This window comes from Squalius cephalus (genome assembly GCF_949319135.1).
Source record: "Squalius cephalus genome assembly, chromosome: 6".
In the NCBI taxonomy this organism is placed as follows: Eukaryota; Metazoa; Chordata; class Actinopteri; order Cypriniformes; family Leuciscidae; genus Squalius; species Squalius cephalus.
Window position 1 is genome coordinate 10491161 of NC_137127.1, and position 25209 is coordinate 10516369.

The window sequence follows — 25209 nt, forward strand, 5'->3', positions numbered from 1 at the left end:
ATCGCGGCCCGGCGAGTCATAAATACACACAATTCTACCATTATATTTAGCATTACAACATAACAACCTGACACAAAAGCTTGCGCTTTCTGGTTTTTTTCCACGATGATAAACTGCATTTTACATAATTAAAGGTATAGCGGAGGATCTTTCCGAAATTTAGATAAGACCCGCCCTCTCCACTTTTTGAAAAGTTTGATTGATTCACCAGAATGATTGACAATTAGGAGGACCAATAGTATATCACCTCCACCCGGAAGTAAAAAATCCTCCGCTATACCTTTAACTCACGACAACACTCATGGAAAGAATGTGTGTTTTAGTTTGGTTGGTAATATGAACCAACTCCAGGGTGAGGCCATGCAATTCCACTTTAAAAACAAATAAATTGAATAGTTTTACATTAGTTGTATTGAAATGACCATAAACAATATTTATAACAGTATATTAATCTAATTTAACTATCGTTCATTGTTAATTCATGCGTGTTCATAAATTGTTCACTTAAATGCTAAAGTTTGGGGTTGGTAAGTTTTTGAAAGAAATCTTTTATGCTCACCAAGGCTGCATTTATTTAATCAAAAATACAGATAAAACAGTAACATTGTGAAATATTATTGCTAATTAAAATAACTGCTTTCTATTTTAATGCGTTTTAAAATGTAATTTAATCCTGTGATGGCAAAGCCGATTTTTTTAGCTGCTATTAGTCCTCAGTGTCACACATACCCTTTGTATGTTTGGGGGACACAAGAATTCTCCATTACTCACTTGAGCAAGAGTTTCTGTCCTTCTTCTCTTTCATGTCTGGAGATGAGTTCTGCTCCTCACCTCCTCCTAACCTCACCTCCTCTTTAGACAGAGAGTCATAGCCCTGATCAGACTGACCACCTGGAATCAAAACAATACACAGAAACAAACACTAAGACCGCTGGTTCTCAACTGATTTTTCTTCAGGATCTACTGATGGACAAAACACATTTAGCATAATCTGGGTCTTAATTTTAGCATTAAGCAGTGTTTTTTCCTTCTATCAGCCACTCTTTTGGAACAGACAATTCAGTGCAATTCAGAACAAAACACTAGCAAAACATAATAGCCTGCACAAAAAAAATCATCCTCATAAATGTTTCATGTTGGTGAGATTTTTTGCAGGGCTAATATGATGGAATCTTTTTGATGGCTGACACATCTGTATTGGATATTTTAGTTTTACTTTACAGATTTTGGATGATTTGATGCGACTGGATAGAGAATCTTATGAGAAAGGCTTCAAACAAAGTTATTTTAGAACAGAACATCATGACCTGATAGCATAACATCAAAAAGGAGCACTAATTTACTCTCACATTTTCTGTAATCGGGCAGAAACACACTGAAAGACACTCACAGGGTGACTGCTTCTGAGCTACACTGAGAAAGCAGAAGGGGCATAAAGTTCACATCATAGTACTGCCTCCAGAGGTGAGCTAAAATAACACCATTAGTCATTCCTTTTTTCCTTTCTCGACTGCTCAGTCAGACTCCTGCTACACTGTTGTCTGCGGTTGCTCGCTAACTGCGAGTCTCTTCTGTTCAACCTCTCAGATCTCCTCCATGGGCATCACCGCCTATAGCTTTGGAATACTTCAAAAAGCTGTTCGAACATACAGAGGGGCTTTCTTCTCTGTCTTTTACCATATTCTCAGATATGGGCGTCAGGCACCTACAGTAATTTTCATGACTTTGTTGAACACAAAGGAAGATATTTAGAAAAATGTCTCTGTATACTGTATATTTTTGTTCATATAATGAAAGTTAATGGGGTCTAATGTTGTTTTGAACTATATTAACTTTCATTCTACAGACAAAAATGGTTGAAAATTCTTTAAAATGTCACTTTTTGTGTTCCACAGGATGGTTTTGAGTGACATGAGGGTAAGTAGATGATGGGTAGACCCATCTCAGTTTAATGATACTGTGAAAATGTCACACATTAATGTTCAAAAGTTTGGGACAGTCAGCTTTAAAAATAAATAAATAAATAAATAAATAATTCAGCAAGGATCCATTAAATTGATCAAAAGTAACAGTAAAGACTTTTTTGAATTTCCAATCAAAAAATCCTGAAAAATGTACAATGGTTTCCACAACAACATTAAGCAGCACAATAGTTTTCATTGATAATAATAAATGTTTCTTGTGCACCAAATCAGCATATTAGAATGATTTCTGAAGGATCATGTGACACTAAAGACTGGAGTAATGACAGCTGAAAATTTAGCTTTGCCATCACAGAAATAAATTAAAATTTGAAATATATTAAAATTGAAAACATTTATTTTAAATTGTAATAATATTTCATAATATTAATGTTTTTACTGTATTTTTGATCATTGCAGCATTGGTGAGCAAAATCTTACTGACCCCAAACTTTTGAACAGAAGTGTATTTCCTAATGAAATCATTCATTTTAGCACATTTTTCTGTTTTTGTTTTGGAAGTTGCATTCAAAATTCAGTTGGATCATCTGAGGGGGCATGTGAATGGGTGTTATGCTTTTGTTCACTGAACCAAATGTGTTACACTAATGTGTGCTTGAAAAAAGAGAAAAGACTGAAAGCGAGAAAAAAACAACAACGAGGGAGAGATGTCTTTTCACTCCCACAGTGAAAAATAATGACTCTCCTTGAGACTTCTGATGAGTTTGAAAGAGAGAGAGGCATGTCCTGTTGTGCCGAGAGCGCAGTGGAGGACTGATGATGGAAGGAGAACACAGACAGACTGAAAGCAGACCGGGTACCTGTGCTGGATCTGTCATCACTGGAATCCATTTTAGTGAAGTCTGTATCAATGGAAGCTCGCTCCGCAGAATCGTTAGAGCTGTCCAGACTGCCATGGCTGACGCTGTCGAGATCACTGGCATCTGCTCAAAGAGGAGTATAAAAGACAGTTAGCTGGAGAACTAACAAGTAACATGTTTCAAAACACAACAGTTTTCTGCCCAGAGATTGCATCATATGCAGAGCGAAAAGAGCAATCAAAGTACACAATCAAAGTGACTTTTCTGATCCAAATTAAAAAAATCATCCACCCACATGGTAAGAAGATGTTGAGGGCTTTCAAAGCACACAAAATATCAAGTAATAACAACCCCCCCAAAAGATAAAATACAGGAATTTATTTTACAAAAGGAAAATATTTTGATTTTTGTTTACCTTAACAGTCATAAAGTTATATACACATATTAAAAACCATAACATACAGTTCATAATCAATAATCCAGCAATATTATGAAATATAATTGAAATTTAAAATAACTGTTTTACTTAACGAAATAATTTAATTTATTCCTGTGTAAGGGGAAAAGATGAATTTTCAGCAGCCATTACTTGCAGTTTTCAATGTCACATGACCATTATGATCGTTATAATATGCAGATTTGGTGTTCAAAAGCATTTACTTTTATATTATATTATTATATTAGCAGATGTTGAAAACAATCATGCTGCTTAATTTTTTTGGGAAAACGTAATCATTTTTTGCAATACACTTTGATTAATAGAAAGTTCAAAAGGTACATATTTTTTATTGTATCAATGTTTAAGTCTTTACTATAATTTATTTTAAAAAAATCCTACTGACCCCAAATTTTTGAATGATAGTTTGTATTACTTAGTTTAAAGGGGTCATCGGATGCAAAATTAACTTTTATATGGTGTTTGCATATAAATGTGTCAGTGTGTGGACACAACCACCATACAATGAAAAAAATCCATTCACTCCTTTTTTTTAAATCCTCAAAAAATCTAAACACTCTCAATAAATCAAGCCGTTTGGATTTTCTGAGCAATATGATGTCATATTTACATCATATCGCTTACCGTTTTGAATATCAATCCTGCTAAACACTTTCTTGATTCCACTCCGCTCATGTTAATATTGAAATATTCGCCAAGGAACACTCATGTAAGATGACGTAACATTAGGACAGCCTTCTATCTCAACCGCTTTGACTTCTTTGCTCACTGTTTTGCTATTATTCTCGTGCACTGACTCGTTCACTAAGCTGAGCAGACAATCAGAGTTCTCTCTCTCTCTCGAATCGGCCGGAAAAAAGCCGATGACCAATTTCAGCCGACTGTGCGGAACCGTGCGTACAAAAACTGCCCGACGGCCGACCGTCGGCTTGGTGTGTCCCGATTCTTAAAGAATCATACCAACTTATGGAAAATGGGCATCTTATGACCCCTTTAATATAAAGGACTGGACAAATGCATTGAAAAGTTAATGGCTCCAACAGCATGCAATCAGCCAATCAGGATTTTAGTCCTTTGTGTGCGAGATTAATTCGATCTGCACGACAAGGCTGCAGTTGGTTGGGGGTGGTGTGTTGAGGCAGCTTGTTTTAATTACTAAAGCCCTCTTGTGCACTTCTCAAATATGCTGCTTTGAGAAAGGAGATCACATCAAGTGCAGACTGTGAACTGTGGTGGCTGAGGAGGCGGCTATCGACTCTCATCTTAATTGGACCCATTAAAGCCTCTCTGGTTCACCAGGCAGGCTGTATCAGACCCGAGTGAGGAGGGGTGAGATAGCTGGGAGATGGTACTTCCCTCAGGCACAAAACTCAAGTAATCCTGCCTCTGTGTAAAATGATGGAACGTTTTTTTGACAGTGCGAAACGATATAGAGTCCATGCTCCCTTTGACTAGGCTTGCGTCTCAAAGAAACAAGTCTGATGATATAACTATTTTTAACAGAAATGTCCTGGAGTGGAAATAGTCAGAATGATTATTACTTTGTAGAAGTAATAAATGAAGCAAATAATGACCTGGCCCAAACTCTATGGCCTTTGCCCAATAATGAATTATGTTCCAAAATCTAGTGAGCTGCCTTGGTGTCTGCATTGTGAACTTCCTAACCAAAATGGAATCTCAAAATCAGCCAATTTGGAAGGGATCTTCAAAGGCAAATTCTAATCATAATTTCTTCTCACATGAAGCGCGTTGAGACTCAGATAATTGATTTCAAAAGAGTTTTCCGATAGCATGTTCCTAAGCTAACACACATTGGGTAAAATAGTCATATTATATTACATATATAAAAAATAGCCATAATTGAGTAAATTGGGTCATTTGGGTAAAATCTGTCTCAATTAATTTTATTTAGACATATTTAGATTTTTTTATATAGATATTTTAGATATTCATCCTCCATCTTGGATGGATTCTGGAGCTTTTTTCATTATGAGATCATCAAAGTTTTTTTTTTGTTTTTTTTTACAATTTGTCAATCTTAGAAGGCAGCATAATCATGTGTCATTTTTCTAGATTGGATCTGACTTTGTTTTTGCAGGCTATTTAAAGACTGTGCCCCACTTCTGTGAAATGTGTGAAATGGAGTTGGGGGTTTTACCAGAGAGATGGGTGTCTTTCTGGTGGGTGGTCTGCCTCCTCCATACTTGTTTGAACAGCACCACACCCCGAACCACATTTCTCAACTTTCCCCACAGGAAGTATCCCCCTCTGGTCGAGGAAGGCCATGTGCTCTCCAGAACGGCCTGGGGAGAGAAGAACACCACAGTAAGACACACAGATTAATTAAATAATTCTACAGTGCAACGCCTCTTATTATCATAAGTAGATTGTGCTGTCTCTCAAGGACTAGCTGTAATTACTTTGATAGAATTGGAACAACACTCAGCTGCCCAGACTTATGTCTCTGTGAGTGTGTCCTCTTAGTATTTTGGGACAACTTGTAAAGCCCACAGGGAAATTGTTGCTAGTCTACACTTTTGTGTAATGAATGATAACAGGCATGAAAAACAGAGTAACATGCCAGATCTGCTGCCAGCTCAAGGCCCTCAAGCAACAGCATATAACACACCTATATAGTGGTTTTGCAGATTTCTGACATTTAAAATGTACAAAGTACATTCTGACATTTAAAATGTACAAATGTTGTTGTTGCATTAGATAACAAAATATCAAACCAAGTGGCGTTTGCACAAAAATGATGCCAGGGCAGTGGTTAGGACCCAAAAATGGGTTGCAGATCTGTCCTGATTCTGTCTGTTCTAGTTGTGGCTACTAGAAAAAGTGCCAAATAAATAAATTGCAACTAACCATATAATTGTGCACAAGTTGGATAACAAAATAAATGTTCATCAACTTTTAAAATTAGGTAAAAATAATTGTGTGTTGTTGATGTCTTTTTGTTGTTTTTCCACTCAAACGCTATGATATTTTGGCGAAAATTAATCACTTGGTAAAGGCTAGTCAAATTAAGCACATGCAACTTGGACATGTTGTAAACATTTCTTCAACCTCAAAAACCAGAAAAACACCAGAAAAAAGGAAAGTACTTCCCAAAGTACATTAAAAACTGGTTTACTTAGAAGGATAAACATGTCATTTTGATATTGATCTAATTAAAATTCATAAATTAAAAAAAGTTTTGGGGGTGACTGCATGGATTTGAACAGGAAATGGCATCAAAATTCCGACATCTTGTATCATGTGGCGTAACACAAAGCCAAAAGTAATTATGCCTTGAATAGATCTTTTATGTATACTTATTTATGATTATTTAGATTTGTCTCCATGTAGCACAAAAGAAAACTGCGCTCACCCTGTTGTAGTATCCATAGGTTATGGCATTAGGCTGCACTCCGGCTTTCTTCATCTCAAAAAGAACCCTGACAGCCAGAACAGGCTGTCCATACTGCCCACACAGCTGCATCAGGACCCGGTAACACACCTCCATTGGAGCAGAAACAAACCATTACTTACAAAACCACAACACAGGCGGAAATTTCCGCTGTCTAGGTTCAGTACAAACTGTACTGACAACTGAACAAAACCAATCAATGGAGACTGTTAGGTGACTCTACCTCATCAGGGGGCTGCAACTTTTTGTCCTGCATATTTCTCAGCACGTCGTAGGCAGTATGCAGCACACGCACCTTAGAGTGACAGGCACTGACATACGCGGGCAAGCAGATAAACCACAGACCGTGACAATGCCTGAGAAGACACTTGGACCACATCTGCGGGATGGAGGAGTACGTCTTAGCCATCCTCTGGGCTGATTTGATCTCCTACAGAGGGAGGATCACAGAGAGAACGGGCATTAGAGAGGAGGGGGAAAGACTTGACAAGTGGGATCATGGGGTGTGATCTGGATGAGATTAGTGTTTGAAATACCAACCTGTTGGGAGCGCCTGAAAATGGCAGCTGGGCTGATGGGACTGATGTGTCTCACGGCTGATGTTGCTTTGGGGACTCTGGGACCATCCTGAAGCTCACAGAGTTGGGTGTTCAGTACAGGGAACCCACTGTAGCTGTAAGAGATCAACAGTATGAACACTGTTCTCCCTCACTTCAACTTGATTGATAAGTTTAGTTTATTTATTTATTATTTATTATAATATAAATGTGGATTCATTTAATTAAAAACCCTTTAAAGGGTATCAACAGATTAAAACAATTTTCTCAGAGTAGCAGTTTTACAATCCAGTAAAACATGTTTTATTTCTATTTTTAATGGAAATTAAAATCGCAGAATGTATAAGAAAACAATAGAAAATCTGTTACTAAAATTAAATGACAAATTACTTTAAAACAAAAAACAATATGGCACAATATTTCATGAATTTTAAACTATGAACAGCATGCCACGTAAAGACAAAATTAAAAATAACAAAAAAAAAAGGCTAATATTCAATACCTTGGGACAATCTTAATCTTCAATGTCAACACACCCCATTGTAACAAAATAATACCAAATCCCGAAATAACAGATTCACTTAATATAACATAATCACATGCTCTCGGAGGAGTGTGTATTATTGCTTTAGTGAGAGTTTCTGTAGAAATGATCCTTAGAGAGGTGTATTCTACACGCTGCATCCTGGGAGAGGTTTTGAAGGGGATTACGCTATTGCTGCAATGCCATGTGTGGTGTGGTGAACTGTTTATAAGCACAGTGTAACAGTGTGGATGGGAGTTTGTATGCCAGAATGCCAGAAGCATCTGTTGTACCTATGAACCATAGATGGCTCCTCTCCTTCTGGAAGTGCCGGCAGCTCTGGGGGGGTTATGTAGACCGTGTGCTCGCTGCGGTGGGATTTGTCAAGTTCAATAAGCCTTGTGTCCTCTGGCTTATCGCTGTCCACCTAGAGTAAAAACACTTCATTAGACATGGACTGTTTTCCGTTTCCACAAAAACACACAGTATAAGCAATGATGACCCATGATGGAGAAAAGATCATGTTTTAGTTAAGAGGCTACATGTTTGTTAATAGAGGTCACTGAATAAAAGGTGGAATATAAGAAGTAGAAAGAGGAACTGGAGAGAATATTTATGGCAACTCCATTTTACTATATTTTTTAAACTGACTCATCACATGTCAATCCAGAGCTATATTTTTGGTCAGAATTGAGAACTGAATCTGGAACAAGACACACATTCCGCCATACAACCATGCCAAGGGATTTTCCACTGTCTGGACATGCTGCAGTTAGCCAAGAGACTTTAAGCGCAGATCATCTGACCTCAGATCAGACGGAGCACAAGTTTTAGTGTAAATGAGCCTGATAATCTCCCACGTTGCTGTGTCCGACTGATCTCACATCTGCACCAAGAAGCTTTGATCCTCGTAGACTCCATCCAATCCTCCCCATCTGCCACAGATGCACTAGAAGTGCACTGACCTGGACTTAATGCTTAAGTTGTTTTGCTTGAGGCGCATGAAACCGTTCCAGTGCAATTTATAGGCTAGCCAGGGCTTGGAGGTGCCACAGTGCATTTAGCCTTCAGACAAAGTCTGTCTACAAGACCTGTAAATGGACTATAAATGCACCATATAACCCATGCCACTGGGTGGGTTGGAATTGGAAATGAGGAACGCTATCAAATAAAACATGACTTAATATCTATTGATAGAGGGAAAATCAGTTTAAGCCTCTGTAAAGCATCCTCAGAGTCAGCAAAGGGGTTTTGGATCATATGTTACAATATTATTAGACAGACAATAAGAGCAACAGGAGAGAATCGAGCTCTTCCAGGGTTTGCCAAATGAGTTTCCCTGAGAAGGTTTTAGATCAATCAAACGGCATCGATGACTGTGGCTGCAATTAAAGTGCTATGTAACGCACCAGGATGCCCAAAGCCACTTTCCGTGAATACGGTACAAAATAAAGTCTGAAACCCTAGATTTGTCTCCCCATTTTTAACAAAGTAGTAAGTTCAAACAGGTCTTTTAAAAAAGTATGAAAAACTGTCTACCTCAGAGTCAGGAGGTATATGTAAATGCTATTTTAACCGTTTTATTAAGAGCCTGATGTGTCATTTTCATATCAAGTAAATAAATATTTATAAGATGGAATACATATTTTTGAAAAACAAATTTTTTTTTTTCTGTTAATGACTGCGATATGTAAACAATATAAACAATCTTTAGGACAAAGATCGGATCCTCCTTGTGGCTTACCAAGTATAATCAAAAATGGAAGTTGATTAAAGTTATTTTATTGTGTGAGAGGAAAGAGAGCACGGAGTGCATCGCCATGAATCTTGCAGTGTAGGTGATTGGGTGCCAGGGACAACAGTGAAATATACAGTTTAAAAATAGCTTTGATAATAATAAAAATCCACAGCAGAACACTATGATTGTTCAATTAAAATCAAGTATTCCAGAGAGCCGTGTAATTATACACTGTGCTGCAGAATACATTTAAACAATTCAATGCCCTTATTGGCCTCCTGAGTTTTAAAAACACTTCTACACATGCATCATGGCTGTCAGCCAATCATAGTGCAGATTAAATCTTAAAGGAAAAACATCACCGAAACTTTCACTCAGATGGTCAGAAACAGAGTAAAAAACGGTTATGGATCACTGAGGTGTCACACTATAACCAAGTTCCTTTCAGGCTACAGCGGTACATGGTTTGTCCTTTACTGCCCTAGTTCCTTTAAAATGTCCTCTGTGAACATAACCCACAAACCCACGCCAGTTTAAATCAACTCAAGCTGTCATTTTCATTACCACCACAGTGCTAAAGAACTGTCCTCCAAGGTTCTCTCGAAAGGGAAGGACAGGCCAGAGCAGGATAAGTGTGACTTTCACTGATGGCAGCATAATGGAAAGTGTAAGGCAGAGAGCTGCACATTCATCTCTACAAGCACACCAAAGCCTTGTAAAGAGGACAGGTGAGAGATGACTCTTGTGCCTATAAACAAGAATAAATTGTGGGCTCTTGTCGAGAAAGATATAAATGTACTAACTACAAAGGTACAAAACAGTCATCCGAGAAGATATTTGTCAGCACTTTAAAAATGAGGCAACTTGAGGCGGTTCATTGAAGATGCAACTTCAGATCCACGTGCAGTCTGAATCATACCGAGAAAGGGGATAACAGTTGCGAACATAAGGAGATGCAAAATGGTGTATAGCACAGAAAAATGTATTATGCATGCAGGATCTCAGTGGTTCTGCAGAGACTCTGATCTAAACAGCAATGTTTTTAAATAATGAAGGCAGACAGCACACATCTTCAAAACCAATTGAACCAAAATTCATACTATCATATCACCACACCAGTGGTGAGACCACATAACAAAACAGGTCACGTCTGTCAACTAAGGTCAAAAAACTAGGGTGAACATTTTTTTTTTCTTTTAACAGTCTTAATGATGCTTTTAGATATTAATAATAAAAATGACAAAATTTTATTAAATAATATACAAAATGTAATAAAAATCAAATACATAATATTTCTCAAGACTGTTCCAAGCAGCAGGAATGTGAAAGACCTTTTTTGTAATCAAGGTAAATTATTCTGGTGACTATTTTCAGTTCTGCAATACGCATGTTAAAAAGACACTAAATTCAGCAACTCACCTTCCCTCCTTTCTCTGTGCCGAACAACTTTCCAAGCAAGCAAGTAAACAGTTTAAAGAGAAAAGAGAAAAGAAAGTAGTGAGAAATTTAAAAATAATAGGACAGGATGAAAAGCCAGAAAAGGAGAAAAGAACGAACAAGAGAACAATACTCTCAGAAAATTAATAACCTGACATAGTAAGCCCAAGGGATCATAACAACACAAGTAATAATGACAACATTTCCCCTTACTGTTCTCACTAATCAAGCTGAATGCACTCCCTTGAACTCTTTGAATTTTCACATGCTCTTTGCTAAAAGCATGGAGTGTAGTTTAAAATGGTAACTTTTTGTGAGACTTGTAAAAGCAGACACACTGTAAAAAAAAAAAGTTGTTTCAGCTTAAAAAAGTAAGTGTTTGCACTGCCTTAAAATTTTAAGTTTGAGTGAAAGAGTGAAAACTCTGATATTTGAGTTGACTAAACCTAGATTTAAGGCAGCATTTACTTACTTTTTTAAATTGAAACAAATTTTTTTTTAAAGTGCAGTTTATGTTGAATCTAGTGGGGCCTCTAATCTGGATAAAGGCATGAGATGCATTTCTTAGTGTGTATATAGACCCAAGGATTCATACCTTGTCAACGCAGTCATCAAAGAAAGCAAGGCTTGCATCCTTATCGCTGACAAAAGAGCACTCTTCGATGAAACGAATGAACATCTGAGTCTTGGTCATAAGGGAGTAAAACTTTTGATGTGATCGATCACGACTCTTCAAAAAGCCTGAAAGAAAGCCATATTCAAAGTCAAGGACATCAAGCAACAAGTCTAAAATGTGCCATTACAATGAGAAAAGGAGACCGCATTCATTATTTGATCCCTATAATTCACTGCCACAGTTGTCGGTTGTGATTAAACATTTAATCAGTCAAATTTAGGAAGGCGTGTCGCGAATTACGTGTTAGTCGCTAGAATGTCGTCATTGAGAAAGCCTGGGCAGAGTGCAGACAGAGTGAAAGATGCAACAGACTCTAGCTCATTGATTACATAAGAGGCTGCAGATGTGTTCTCAGACATTCTATTAATCACTGTAGTTTGTTGGACCTGTCAGGCATGTCTAATTTCCAATGGGGCTTTATCAAAATCGCCACAATAATTTCAAGCCTGATTTAAGCCAGACTCTACAGGCACAGGGCCAGATTCGAGTATTCTGAGCAGCTGCTGAGCTTCAGCATTCCACTAATGTACCACAGTGTACTCGCTGCATGTGGTCAAAACAAAACATTGAGGATTTGAAATGCATTGTTTTTCCGTTTCGACACCAATGACGCAACTCTATAACAGCTGTCCTTGACGTTCACAAAAAACTATCAACATAAACAACTGTCCTGATACAATGTGACAGGAGAAAGCTTCAAGCATTATGTCCATATTGGCTGCTCACCTTGCAAATCAAAGAGTGAACTGGCGTCAGTTGCTTTCTCAGACGGAGCTTGTGTGATGGGCAACAGGTACGAGCGGTAGCCCTTCAAGATGGCAGCCATGAAGCGCAGAAAAGCCTCCTGGATCTCCAGCTCCAAGGTTTCCAGACTCTTCCCACCACTGCCAGGTTCCCGCTCGGTCATGAAGGCCTCCATCTGTCCTTCCTCACGGCACAGCTGATATCCTGTGGAAAATTGATGCTTAAGTCACACTACCATTCAAAGAGATAGAAATAATACTTTTATTGCATTAAATTGATCAAAAGTGACAGCAAAGACATTTATAATATTACAAAATATTTCTATTTCAAATAAATGCTGTTCTTTTGAACTTTCTATTCATTAAAAAATCCTGAAAAAATGTATCACAGTTTACACAAAAATATTAAGCAGCACAATTTTCAACATTGATAATTTGTTGATTAAGCACCAAATCAGCACATTAGAATCATTTCTGTGTGACAGACTGGAGTAATGATGCTGAAATTGCTGATTTTTTTTTTATTTTTTATAAATATATTAAATAGAAAACAGTTATTTTAAGTTGTAACACAATTTCACAATTTAACTGTATTTTTGATCAAATAAACTCAGCCTTGTTGAGCATTAATAACTTTAAACGAACTGAACCCAAACATTTGAACGGTAGTTTATACAAATCAACTTTAAAACACAAAGAGAAATATACTGATATACATTTAATTTACAATGTCTTTTATACATAGCATATCTCAATAATGAAAATATAGTAGGATCAATCTGAGATATGGGCATACTATATAAGCTCCTCTTACATCACTTCAAAAAGGTCAGCAAAACGATCATAGGCTCGGTCTTATTAAACATCCATATCAATGGACACATAATGTTCTCCATAAAACATATAGGATCACAGTCACTTAGCACAGAAAGATACATCATTTTTATCACAGTTTCTCTCTAAATAATCTCAGTGTTTTCCTAGTTCTACAAGATGGTACATTCTGTACAGGACATTTTGGAAAACCAAAAATACACTGAATAATTGGGTTCAAAGATTGGTTCAAAGACTAAAGCATCAATCAGCTCTCAGCTACCAGATAATATCCCAGCACTTGAAAAAAGCCAACTGCCCCCATCTCTAAATCTCATCACATCTCAAGGATGACTGCATTTTGCTCTGACTCCGTCAAGCATTCGTAAAACATTGTTAGGTAATATAAATGATACTGTCAGAGCCCAAAAAGGACAGTAGAAGGCCACTTAGAATGGCATTTGCCGTGCAGTCAAGTGAACTAATATTGCCTTGAAAGGGACAGAAAATAAGTGAACTCATTTCTCTGTTGACACCACAGTGACCCGCCCTCACTAACCCTCATCCAGTTGCTGGTGGAGATTGCTGAGGGTGTTGATCAGATGTTTACAGGCTTTTCTTGGCAGGATCTTCCAGGTCAGGGATCTGCGCTCTTCTTTTCTGAAATAGGCCACACGTGTTTATCATTTAAGAGGGTAAAAAGCAAAGGGAAAAAGAAGTCCAAGCATTTAAAAAACAGAACTGTGGGCTGCTTAATGTTTTAATGTAGCTTTTACAACATTTGCAAACTTTTAGCTGCATACTGACAGACAAACAACATATGAACATGTGTTCAACACATGGTAAGGTCCTATCTTTACTACATTCCTCACTGCTCATATATCTCTATCCTGATCTTTTAACCATCTGCATAATGATAAAGATCATTATTATAATATTTATTTGGGGAATTTATGTGGTAAAAGAAAGTCAAAGGTCAGAGGTTAGGAGAGGCTCTCACGGGAATTCAGAACTATGTCGCGGTCAAAAGGTCACTCACTGAGTTATAGTGTTGGTGTCCAGATCCACACAGCTTATGTCCGTCGGTGGCTCATAGAGGTCAAAGTACCGCGAATCCACCCCTACGATGAAAGGACATGGAGCACTGAGCACATCTGCCAGGGCCAGCGGGCAGAGAGGAATGTATGGGCATGGCCAGTGGAAGGGAAAAATCATCTGTCGGAAAGGTAAAACAAGTTATGACAAGACAAACCATGCAGGATTGCATGAGTGAAAATCAATAGTCTTCAACTCACCGATACCAGGGCCTCGGTGACGCTGGTAAGAACGGCCGGACGTAAGGAGTGCACCAGGATCTTGTGTTCAGTCACAGCTAACACAAGCAGAGTCGCTGCATTCTTCGGGCCGAGGTTCAACAGCAGTGTAGAGAGCCTTCCGCCACTGTGGGCAAAGAAAACAGGCATGTAAACACATACAAAACAACACTTCAGCTGCTTCCTAATCTATTTCTGGCATTGTATATTATGAGTATAGTTGGATCTTTGACTAATTCGCTTTGTTTCTCTTTTCTAAGTTGCTTTGGATAAAAGCATTTGCTAAATGCATAAACGTAAACGTAAACGTAAACCTAACCAAAATGTTATATTGTTTCAACAAACCATGGAAAAATGCAACATCCTTACAAACGGATTTAGAACTTGACCTGATTGACCAAATTTAGATCCTGCCAAAGTGATTTAGATAAACACTTTTTAATCTACATGAATCATTCGAAATTATAAAAGATAATTTTTTTGGAAGTATCAGGTAATCTGTTTAAATGAGTAGAATGTTTCTGCAATGTGTAATTTGATCATCTGCAATGAGATTAGGAAATTACCTGATACAGGCAATTGCAAAAATATTGCATTAGGAGTCTCCACTCACATTAAACATGCTATAAAGTTACCAACACTTAACCAGGTCCTGCTGAAGTATCATTTCCACACTTCATGCTTTGCTCAGCATTCATCAGACATGTTCAGTGTATCTTGTGTCTGACTTACCTCAGAGGGAGAGGAGAGGAAACAGGCTGGCTCAGCATCAGGCTATCATGTGGAGACAGCTGTGAAAAACAAGCACACAAAAAAGTGAAATGAGGGCCAGTGTTGGCAGCTATTTGACCACATAATGACACATTCAAGAAGGACAGTGTTCAAACAAAGACACAATATGCACAAAACTCACCTGCACAAGGATACGTGGCCTTTGAGAGGAAGGAAATGGAACCTTGTGCATGAAATGGGAAATATGCCTGAGAGAAAAATCACAAGATATAAAACAAATTACTATACAGTGGCCGCAAAATGTTTTTTGGATATTTAAATTTCAGCTCTAGCCCAGCAACCTCCTAAATTATCCTCAGAACTCACTTCTCAATGGGCAGAGTGTGTGGACCTGAGATGGAGTATCTGTAGAGGAAGGTCAGGAAGTTACGGAAAGCATCAAAAAAGGGCCAGTGAGAGAGAAGGCAGATGCTTTTGTTGGTGTGGACTGTCATGGATCCATCGGGCCTGAGGCCGTTAGCCTGCAGGCCCAGCTGAGATCGCTGCTTCTCAGTCAAACGCTCTTCTGGGTAGGGCTCATAGAACTGTATGGCGGCACCGTAAACCTGAGAGCACGAGACATACACCTTCATGAGACATGAACACCTTCTAGGAATTGGGTTGGTTTACATTTCATAGAACAAAAAAAAGCTGTCTTGATTCTAAAGACCACATTCTGTTTTAGCCTACTTGAAAGGAATCACCATCAATATCTGCTTTGCTCAGATCTACCCAGTGAAAAAGTGATACAGAAGATTTATTTTTGCAGTCTTTTAGTTCAGAGATATCTCAGCTTAGCAATGTTTCTTTGAAGCCGCTCACCTAAATGAATAAATTATACAATACTGCAGCACAAATAGCCTTGAGACTTATTCGGCAGTGAGGAGAGTGAGCCGAGTGTACTGATGTGTTTGACATAATTGAGCTGACCCAAACAGCACTTTAGCAATGCATTATTAAACAGGCCAATTACACATGTTCATCTTATTTTCAAGTCTTTTCTGAGGCCCATTATTCACAGGCGCTTTTGATATTCCACCTGCACCGGTTTCTAGCTGCTTTAAATTCTTCGCACATTGCTAAACCAGACAAGACAATTCACCTTCTACTGTGTCTGATTTTCCCAAAGAATGATGGTGCTGCAGTGAGAAGATAACCTGCAGAAAATCACAATGTTTGTGTGTATTTGTGCGTGCTCATGCGTGGATTTTTGTGCCTGTACCTTTTCTCCAGAGGCGCCTGTGAGAACGAATGTTGAAAAGACAGGAAGAGAATATTTGGTGTGAGAGGGCCAGCACTCAATGGACACTCCCATCGGTAGGCAAAATAGGGGCACGGATTCAGGCAAAGGAAAGGAATCATAGTCCTCCTCTGGGTATCTGGACAAAAGACCTGCACATACCATACAAACCCTCAATTAGGTTGTAGAGCTCTGGTAAAGACAACAATTATTACTGATCACTGAATCGTTTGCCCTGTAATTAATTACTTGACCCAGACTTCCATTTGACGAGCTAAACACAGGCAGCAGTTAAAGCCTAGATATGTATACTGTGAGTACTAAGCCTAACAATGACATCATGTTGTTCTTGCTACTTGGGAGTATCAGGTTTCACTCATCCGCAATCGTATCCCTCTGTTCTGATGGTTTTCACTACAAACACATTCTGTCCCTCCTGCTGCTCATTGCAAAATGCACAACAAAACACAAAACTGAAAAACAACTCAAGACTGAGATACAGTACCTGCTGTGAATGCAAGCGTGTTGGTTTTGGCCAAAGATTTTTTGTAGCACATGTACACAGAGGACCCCCACTGTAGAAGCAGGAAAAATAGAAATTAAGTTGATTTCAAATTTTATACAGGTATATAAATGGCTGCTTCTTGTGGTCTGATGTTATTTCTCATAATTTCTGGCTAACTACCCAACTAAGATTTAAAAAAAAAACAGGGATGCACCAACGTTAAAATCTGGCCAATAGTGACAAGCCAATAATAATAGTTATGTTATGGCAATGAAATGCTCTATAATATAAATACTTTAGGGTCAAACTTAAAAATACAAAACTAAAAATTGTTTTAAATGATTGAAATGAATTGTTGAAATGATTGAAATGAACTGAATTGAAATTAATTGTTTTATAAGTGAATTTAGGCATCACAACATTGCGTACATTATGAAATATGAATAATTTCAGATTTGTTCAAGTTTGTGAATTTCTAAATTGAAATTCTAACATACTAAGTAATAATTATGAGATGAAAAGTAGAAATGACTTAAATCGAAATTATGAGATTAAAAAATCAAAATTATGTTGAAATTATGACATCCTAAATCGAAATTTAACATACTGAATCGAAATTAAAAGATTAAAAAGTCATAACTTACTTTTTACCTTTAAAGTCATAATTTAATTTTTTTTATCTCCAAGTATGCTATAATTTCAACTGTTTTTATATAATTATGATTTACTAGAGCATGATTTTTTTTATGAGGTGGAAATGGGCTTTATGGGCTATATATATATATATAGTTCAGTAATTTCACTTAAATGACAATTCATAGGTAATTTTCATTGCCATTTAAGTGAAATTACTGAATTTAAATATACGAGCTTGATAAAAATGATCATTTTAGAAGAAAAATTCAGATGGCACTTAGAGGCTTTTGCATCTGAACTCTTCATATATATATGATGATATTAGATGGTGGAAACAATCACCATATATATATATGTATATATATATATTGTTTCCACCATCTAATGGTTTCCACCACTGTCTTTTCAGTGGTGTCGGGTGACTTGCACTGAGCCCTCACCATACTGCTGTTGAGGTTCTTGTCCACCTTGCAGAAAGCATGTGGTGGTGTCTCTCCCTTGCCAGGAATAATGACACAGATATCTGTGACAGCCAGCGTGGAGTGAGAGTGATTTTCAGAGGCACGCCGATATGTGATGTAGATCCTTTGAGAAGAGGAGCTACTGATATTGGCGGGGCGGCCAGAGGGAGTGGTCTGTATTATTTGACAGTCCGGCTTCAATTTCTCCTTCCACTCATAAAGGACGCTAAGAATCATGAAAGAAAGGACATGAGGATAATTGAATGCCTAGTGATATTGAACAAAAGTGAAAGCACAACAGTTTCCAAAACCAACTGAGCTACTACTGCCTATTTTTGTAGCAACCTTAAAAGACAGCATCATAAACAGTACCTCATAAATTAGTGATTTCAAACTCCCTACATAGGCAGCAGCTCAGTTAATAGTATATGTAGCATAAGAGACACGACTCGCTTACAGTTGATTCCAATAGAATTGAGTGTTAGCAATAGCATGTTGCTAAGATAACTACATGAAGTTCTAAAAAGCAAACTATTTAAACTTTTTCATGATACTTTCTAGCATTGAAAATAATTGGGTTTAGGAAACATCATTGTCTACCATCTTTTTGTCGCAAATAAGAGAACAAAAGCTGGTTAACTACGGTTTAAAACAGTAAAAACATTAACAGCCAATCAGATAAATGATTAAAAACATTAAAAGCCAATCAGAATCCACCTGAATTTAAAGAGCTTGAGCATTTAAAGTGACAGACGATATAACTGCAGAGCACTTGTAATTCACAGAATGTTATTGTGCTTTGGTGTGGGCATTAATATAGTTTTCATTATAGTTATCTTTACAGTTATCATTCTTGGTGTGAATGACCTTAAGTAGGTTTTGGTAGAAACATGTCTGAAGTCTGAAGCCTTACCCCAGGTCTGTGAGTGGCGGTTTGTCTCTGCCTCTCCTGTAGCAGAGGAAGATTTGCGGCCCCATGAGACTTCCTCCAGTCAGTTCGGCAGAGAGTCCAGAGGGGGTGCATTCAACACAGGTAAACCCTCGAGGTACCTCTTCACCTAGGGAGCGAATCACCACCGCCACATCAGTGATGGGTGCCTTGAGCTGTGCTGAGCTCCGGTGACCACCATCTTCAGGGTGGACATCTTCATCGAGGGGCTTAGAGGAGTCGGTGAGTCCCGCCACAACAAAGTAGTCTGCTACACGAAGGCTTTTCTCCTCCATTTTCATCCCCATAGAATGAGGACTATGTGCTGGAAAAACAACACAGCGACGTGAATAGGGTGAGGGAATCTGCAGCCTATAATACTGTTGCTTAATAATGCCAGGTGCTCAGATTCAAATATCCTTACAAATGAAAACATCCTTTTTCAAACCGGGAGGGGTTTAAAAAAACAAATCAGCACAGCACAGTGCAAGTTATAAAACACTCATAGGAAATACCATTTTTACATTTAGTCCCCTATGTGCTTAGAAAAGGATATGACTAGTATTACACATCCACAGATGCAAAGCACAACCTCATGTAACAAGCTTTGCGAGAAATATAAACTAGACATACGGAAGCAATTACCCGTTCCTGCTGGGGATAAAAGAATATGCCTTGTTATGCTTTTGAATCATGAGTCAGAGTTAGTACCCGCAGAATAAATGCACAGGAAGGGGGAAAAAAGAACTTAAAAAGGAAAAGAGCTCAGACAGTAAAGGGAATTCCTTAAGATTGCTTCAATGTGAAGTTTGTCGTCACTAACACTAAAACCACTGATATCTTAATTAGAGATTCCCCTCTCTTCCAGAAGAGGCCTGGGGCTTTTGCAACACTCAAGTTGGCACATATACTTGCTCACACATGACTGATGCTCACATGCCTTCATCGTACCAAAAATAACAGGGCACCCGCTGGTAGGCCATACAGTCCCACCAAATCACTGATAAATAGACTACTTAAATAGTTATCCCCAAACTTTTGAACTCAACCATCTAGGTGTGTGATGCTCTCTGTGTTTACATATATTTTTTTGTAAGGTTTTTATTTTTAAGTCAACTGATTTTTACCTACAAAAGAGTATTCTTACTTTGGAATTAGTAAACAGCAGTAGTATTTGTCCCTGAACAAGTACTACCATACTACCATAAAAATATCATTGTCATCATTATAGGAGACACAGACACCGCCTGAAAGGTCTTTGATGGCTTGCAGCTTTATAGCCAATGCTTTCTCTGTGATTTACAGTAATGGCCAACAGAGTCACGGGACACGGCTTAAGAGCTTAGGAATCGAAACTGACCTACTGACTAGTTCTTTTGCCGTGACAAAGTGTTGAAGTGAAGAACTCTGTCTAATGAGGAACCGGTGATGCTGACGGTGTAAAACGGGAAGTTGCTGTTTCTAATCAAACATTTTGGAAATGGTGACAAGTCATCGACAGATTTCATGATCCCAGTTAGATGCTGAGAATAAATACAGGCCTTGAAACTCTAATCCTTCTCATCCTCATAAACCTTTTGGCTTTGAAGGAGGGGTCTCTACAACACTCTCTCTGTCCCTTGTCCAGCAATGACAAAGATGCACGCTTTGTTCCAGATGTCTCTACTGTAGCCGTTTTCACATATCCTGCTCAACAACATCACACAAAGCAAACATAATCCCATCAAACTGCTTACATAAACAATCAAATATATCAAGATCTAATCACACCCACATTGTTCTAGAAAGATACCACATAATGTTCAGTATGAGTGAGAAGAAAATGTAGCAGATGTGTCACATGTTACGTGAGAGATTTAGGATTATATTTAGACATAATCTCTCGGTCCAACAACCACGCCATCCGCAGAGGCTGGCTGTGCCCTCTCCACCATCAGAAGAGAGAAATTATAATCCTCACCATGGCAACCATGAAGAAAAAGCCAGTGAATATTTATCATTCGCCTTAAAATGTAAGGGGGAAAGAAAATACTTACATAAAACTAATAATAATAAAAAAAAAAGAGTCAGAGATGAGCAGAAATCTTACTCTTTTGGTAGAGATAATGATGCAGTAATGAGGACCTCACAATCACACATCAACAGTTAAATAACAACTGCCTGGGAGGAAAAGAAAAGCAAGCTTAAATTGACAGGTTAGGCCTAGAGCTAAATTCCAGGCAAATATAGATAAAATTGCAGAGAATTATACAGTTATATTACAGTCAGGCACATTGCACACTGGCAAGCCCTGAGGCACATTTCATCGTTATGTGATGCAATTATAGACACTCATGCACTTACTCAACACTTTTCAGACAACTCGTAGGAAGTCACTCCCATATTGAGAAACACCATGGTAACGTCAAAAAGAGAGACTCAGAAACGCCCGGAAGTGCGTTTGGAAATGGCTCTTACGTCAGAAAAATCAGAATGGGTCCTACGCAGAGGAAATTCATGGAGAAGTCATGAAAGAGAATTACACTGCGTGTCTGAACTATACAAATACGGAACTCCTTCACTAACTTCATACTCATCATTCTGAAGAATTGGAGTAAGAGATCGATGGTTCCCTTTTCCAGTTTAAATGACTGACAAGTTTCAGACCAGTACACACAGCACAGAAAGCACGACGCAACAGAATGATGCCTCAGAATAGGAAAACAGCCTCGCATAATGGACATAAAGCTGAGTGTTGCAAGAGTCTGTGAGTGGATCCATGATGTGATTGTGGATTTGATGTGATCTTGGATATATATCTCATTTAAGAACAGATGGACCTAATATTATAATAATACATAATATTAAAAACAAAAAAATATCTCACTGTGATGTTTTGCCCAATCTGGGCCCTGACCTAAAATGAATTTGACACCTTTGCTTAGCATTAAATGAATCGTTCAGCCAAAAATGAATATTTTGTCATCTTTTACTCACCCTTAAGTTGTTCCAAACCTGTATGTGTTTCTTTCTTCTGCTGAACACAAAAGAAGATATTTAAAAGAATGTTAACCAGACAGTTGACTTCCATTGTATTTTGTTTTCCTACTATAGAAGTCAATGGTTACCGTCAACTGTATGGTTACCAACATTCTTTAAAATATCTTATTTTGTGCTCAGCAGAAGAAAGAACCGCATACAGGTTTGGAACAGCTTGAAGGGTGAGTAAATGATGACAGAATTTTCATTTTTGGCTGAACTATTCCTTTAAAACCTCTTCAGCACAGAGAGTAGCTTTACATGACTCATCATATCAGGGAAAAAGTCTTGTCCCAAACAAAACACCCACAGCATAACAAAACACCATTTTCCAATAATTTTATCTAGAGCTGCTGCATGCTCACGGCTGTTGACACGATAAGCCTTGCCCTTCTTTTACCAACCTGTGGCGTGTAGAAGCCACAGGATAAGCCAATTTAACAGTCTGCCCCATAAAAATGAGCATGATCTTATCCAGCTGTGCTGGAGCTATGGGCTGTGGCCCTGAGTAAGGGCTCCATGGACCAACAGGCTCCAGATACTGCACAGCTCTGGGACAGCAGGGAGGCCTGGAGGAAAACACAAGAAGGGGGAACTATTGCAGCACATTTGGCCGAGCATCTGGTCCTGCTTAAAACACGGGGCGGACATTTGATTCCTTTGCACCATGCCGGGAAACAAGCAGACATCTGCATACTTTGGATAGGAGGAGGCAGGCAAGCTATTTCAATGTGGAAATGTTTTGTCAAGGAGACTTTACTGAGGTATAGGACAGGCAGTAATTCTTCTCCAACTCCATTCACTATAACTTTTGTGTTAAGACCCTTTATAAAGTAATGTATTTATTTAACTTGTTGTCAAGAGACAAACTGGACAAATTCTGTCAAATAGCTAAAGTTTCGAAACAATTCTTGCCCATGCCGGCTTTGAGAAAATGGATGAGAAAATAAAAACAAACCAGAATTTTATTAGTCAAAATGTCTCAACATTCAATTACTGTAATATCATGATGCATTTTAAAGGAACACCCAACTGAAAACAAAGCACATTGCTAACGTTGGTCTAGCAAAGACTGTTACACTTAATTACAAAATATACAGCTGAGTGACGATGAAATGCAAAGGATATACGGGCAAATCAACATTAGGACAAGCTCATGAATCCCTCTGAATCCAGATATAAATCACAACCGACTCTAAATCCAGGATCAAAGCTAAATCACCAAAGTAGATGATGGATGCTTTGAACAACCTCTCTGAAATACCTTTGCAAATTTGTCACGGTTTGCTCAACATTGCATGATCTCATCAGACAAAATGCATTAATCTCTTTGTAACTCTGATAATCTGTATTTGAGCATGGCAGTTTGTTGCATACCTAGCTATACCCAAGAATTGAACTTACTGTACATGTTTAGGGTTGAGAGGACAAAATGTACAAATTTAACAATCAATCATTACAAAATTATATATTATATCATATATATATATATCATCTAAATATGAGTAGCACACATTTCCTTCATTGCCTTTTGTGGTTATGTCCCTGCAGAAAAACAGATCCTCTTTTGAATTTTAGATCAATTTTAGGTGCAAGTAAAAATAGAACATTGCATGTTAAGCTATACTAATAAACAAACATGAGAACATGGTGAAATAAATAAATATGAAGGTGATACTGCATCCAGACAGCTGGGCTGGGTCAGTCTTACAATAACTCATAAATCATAAGGGCCAAGGTATTTAAATCAGACGATAAAATCCTGAATTATAATAATAGAAACATTTCTAGCTTTACCGAAAAATGGTGTTAAGTGATGACTACCATCACATGGTGTTGTAAATACACGATCAGAATCAAAACAAGCGCACAATTATCGACGTGTGATGACAGCTGCCACTCCATCGCCGGTCAGTCTTACGTGTTTATAAAATATATTGTTTTAAAATTCCTCAAATGTATCGTTTTTTATCACCCATTGACGCTTACATTTCTAAAAGAAACAAATGACCGTAACCATTAAATAGATATGAGCATAGCACACTCACTGTTTCAGTAGGACGACGATTCAGAAGACACGCTCATTGAAGCACGCGCCGTTATTTTGATTAATAATCACAGAACAGAAGAAGGGACTAATGTATTTCCATTCATTTTCATCAGACAAATGAGTTATTCCTCCATCACGTATAAACATTCCCTCTGGGAGGGCTGTGCCTCATCTTCTCTAGATACGCTTTCAGAGATGCGCTCAGCTCGAGACTCGCGCAAGCGCTTATCAAAACCTGCCAACGGGGCACGTGACTGCCAGAAACCCGTGACGTCATTTGAGCATTCCGGGGACTGTCGGTGATTTAATGGGGGGCGTCCCGACAGGTAGTCCATATAAAGCCTGTGGTGCTGAATGTTGTCGACAGAATGTGTTTAAAAGTGTTGGACTTGATTGCGAGATTTAAAGATACAGTGATAAAATAACACAGTTTTAAATGTGATAGATAGTGACTAGAAAGATCAGCATTTGCAGTGGTATTTAGTATCACTGAGATATACTATTATAGGCTACTCTTTATTAATAGTTTTTATGTTTGTTTTCCGCTTTCATTTTAGTTATTTTGGTTAAGTTTGAATGATTTTGTCATTTTTATTACCCTAGGTAGTCAGTGTGCTATTGTTTTTATTCATTATTATTTGAGTTTAGTTTAGTTTTAGTTATTTTATTACATCAAGTAAAAAATGACAATTCCATGGCAACTGAAATAAAATATTTTTATATATATTATTTCATTTAACATTTATTTTATTTCAAGTAGCCTGGCAAATGTTTTTTTTAATGTGATTTTAGTTTTAGTTAACTAGCTACAATAACCCTGACAAGTGGTCAATCTGCTTAGTTCATTTCCTAAAATCCACTAACAGCCTTTTCAATTTAATGATAACAAACAAGATGCATGCAAAATGAATTTAAAGTTAAATAAACACTTTATTTTATAAACACAATATTTACTCAAATTCACAAATACTTAAACTATAAATAAACACTTTTTATACAGTATATTTATTAGTCTTGTTTTGCAATCATTAAATTTTATTACGCTATATATATCTTGATTTTTTAATTCATTTTTTGAAAGTAAAATATTATTTGTAGTGAAAAATTCTATGTATTAGAATACATTTTTATTTATTATACATTTTTACT

The 25209-nt window shown here is 37.7% G+C and overlaps 1 protein-coding gene across 2 annotated transcripts in view; it reads right to left on the bottom strand.

Moving 5' to 3' along the window:
• dennd4a (DENN/MADD domain containing 4A) overlaps positions 1-24277 on the bottom strand; it is a 32599-nt gene extending 8322 nt beyond the window's left edge. Inside the window, exons 1-21 of one of the 2 annotated variants that reach the window (XM_079873743.1) lie at positions 24059-24277; positions 18978-19317; positions 18044-18290; positions 16968-17037; positions 16445-16614; positions 15550-15788; positions 15365-15431; positions 15184-15242; positions 14434-14578; positions 14178-14353; positions 13698-13798; positions 12309-12530; positions 11502-11647; positions 10889-10915; positions 8025-8158; positions 7192-7324; positions 6875-7081; positions 6613-6741; positions 5398-5542; positions 2783-2905; positions 772-891 (exon numbers count right to left, since the gene is read on the bottom strand). In XM_079873743.1, the coding sequence (XP_079729869.1) occupies positions 772-891; positions 2783-2905; positions 5398-5542; positions 6613-6741; positions 6875-7081; positions 7192-7324; positions 8025-8158; positions 10889-10915; positions 11502-11647; positions 12309-12530; positions 13698-13798; positions 14178-14353; positions 14434-14578; positions 15184-15242; positions 15365-15431; positions 15550-15788; positions 16445-16614; positions 16968-17037; positions 18044-18290; positions 18978-19300 (2983 nt within the window). In that variant the 5' untranslated portion in view covers positions 19301-19317; positions 24059-24277. The remainder of the gene's footprint in view (positions 1-771; positions 892-2782; positions 2906-5397; positions 5543-6612; positions 6742-6874; positions 7082-7191; positions 7325-8024; positions 8159-10888; positions 10916-11501; positions 11648-12308; positions 12531-13697; positions 13799-14177; positions 14354-14433; positions 14579-15183; positions 15243-15364; positions 15432-15549; positions 15789-16444; positions 16615-16967; positions 17038-18043; positions 18291-18977; positions 19318-24058) is intronic. The other variant, XM_079873744.1, reaches the window with a different exon arrangement.
• Positions 24278-25209: the final 932 nt, after the last annotated feature.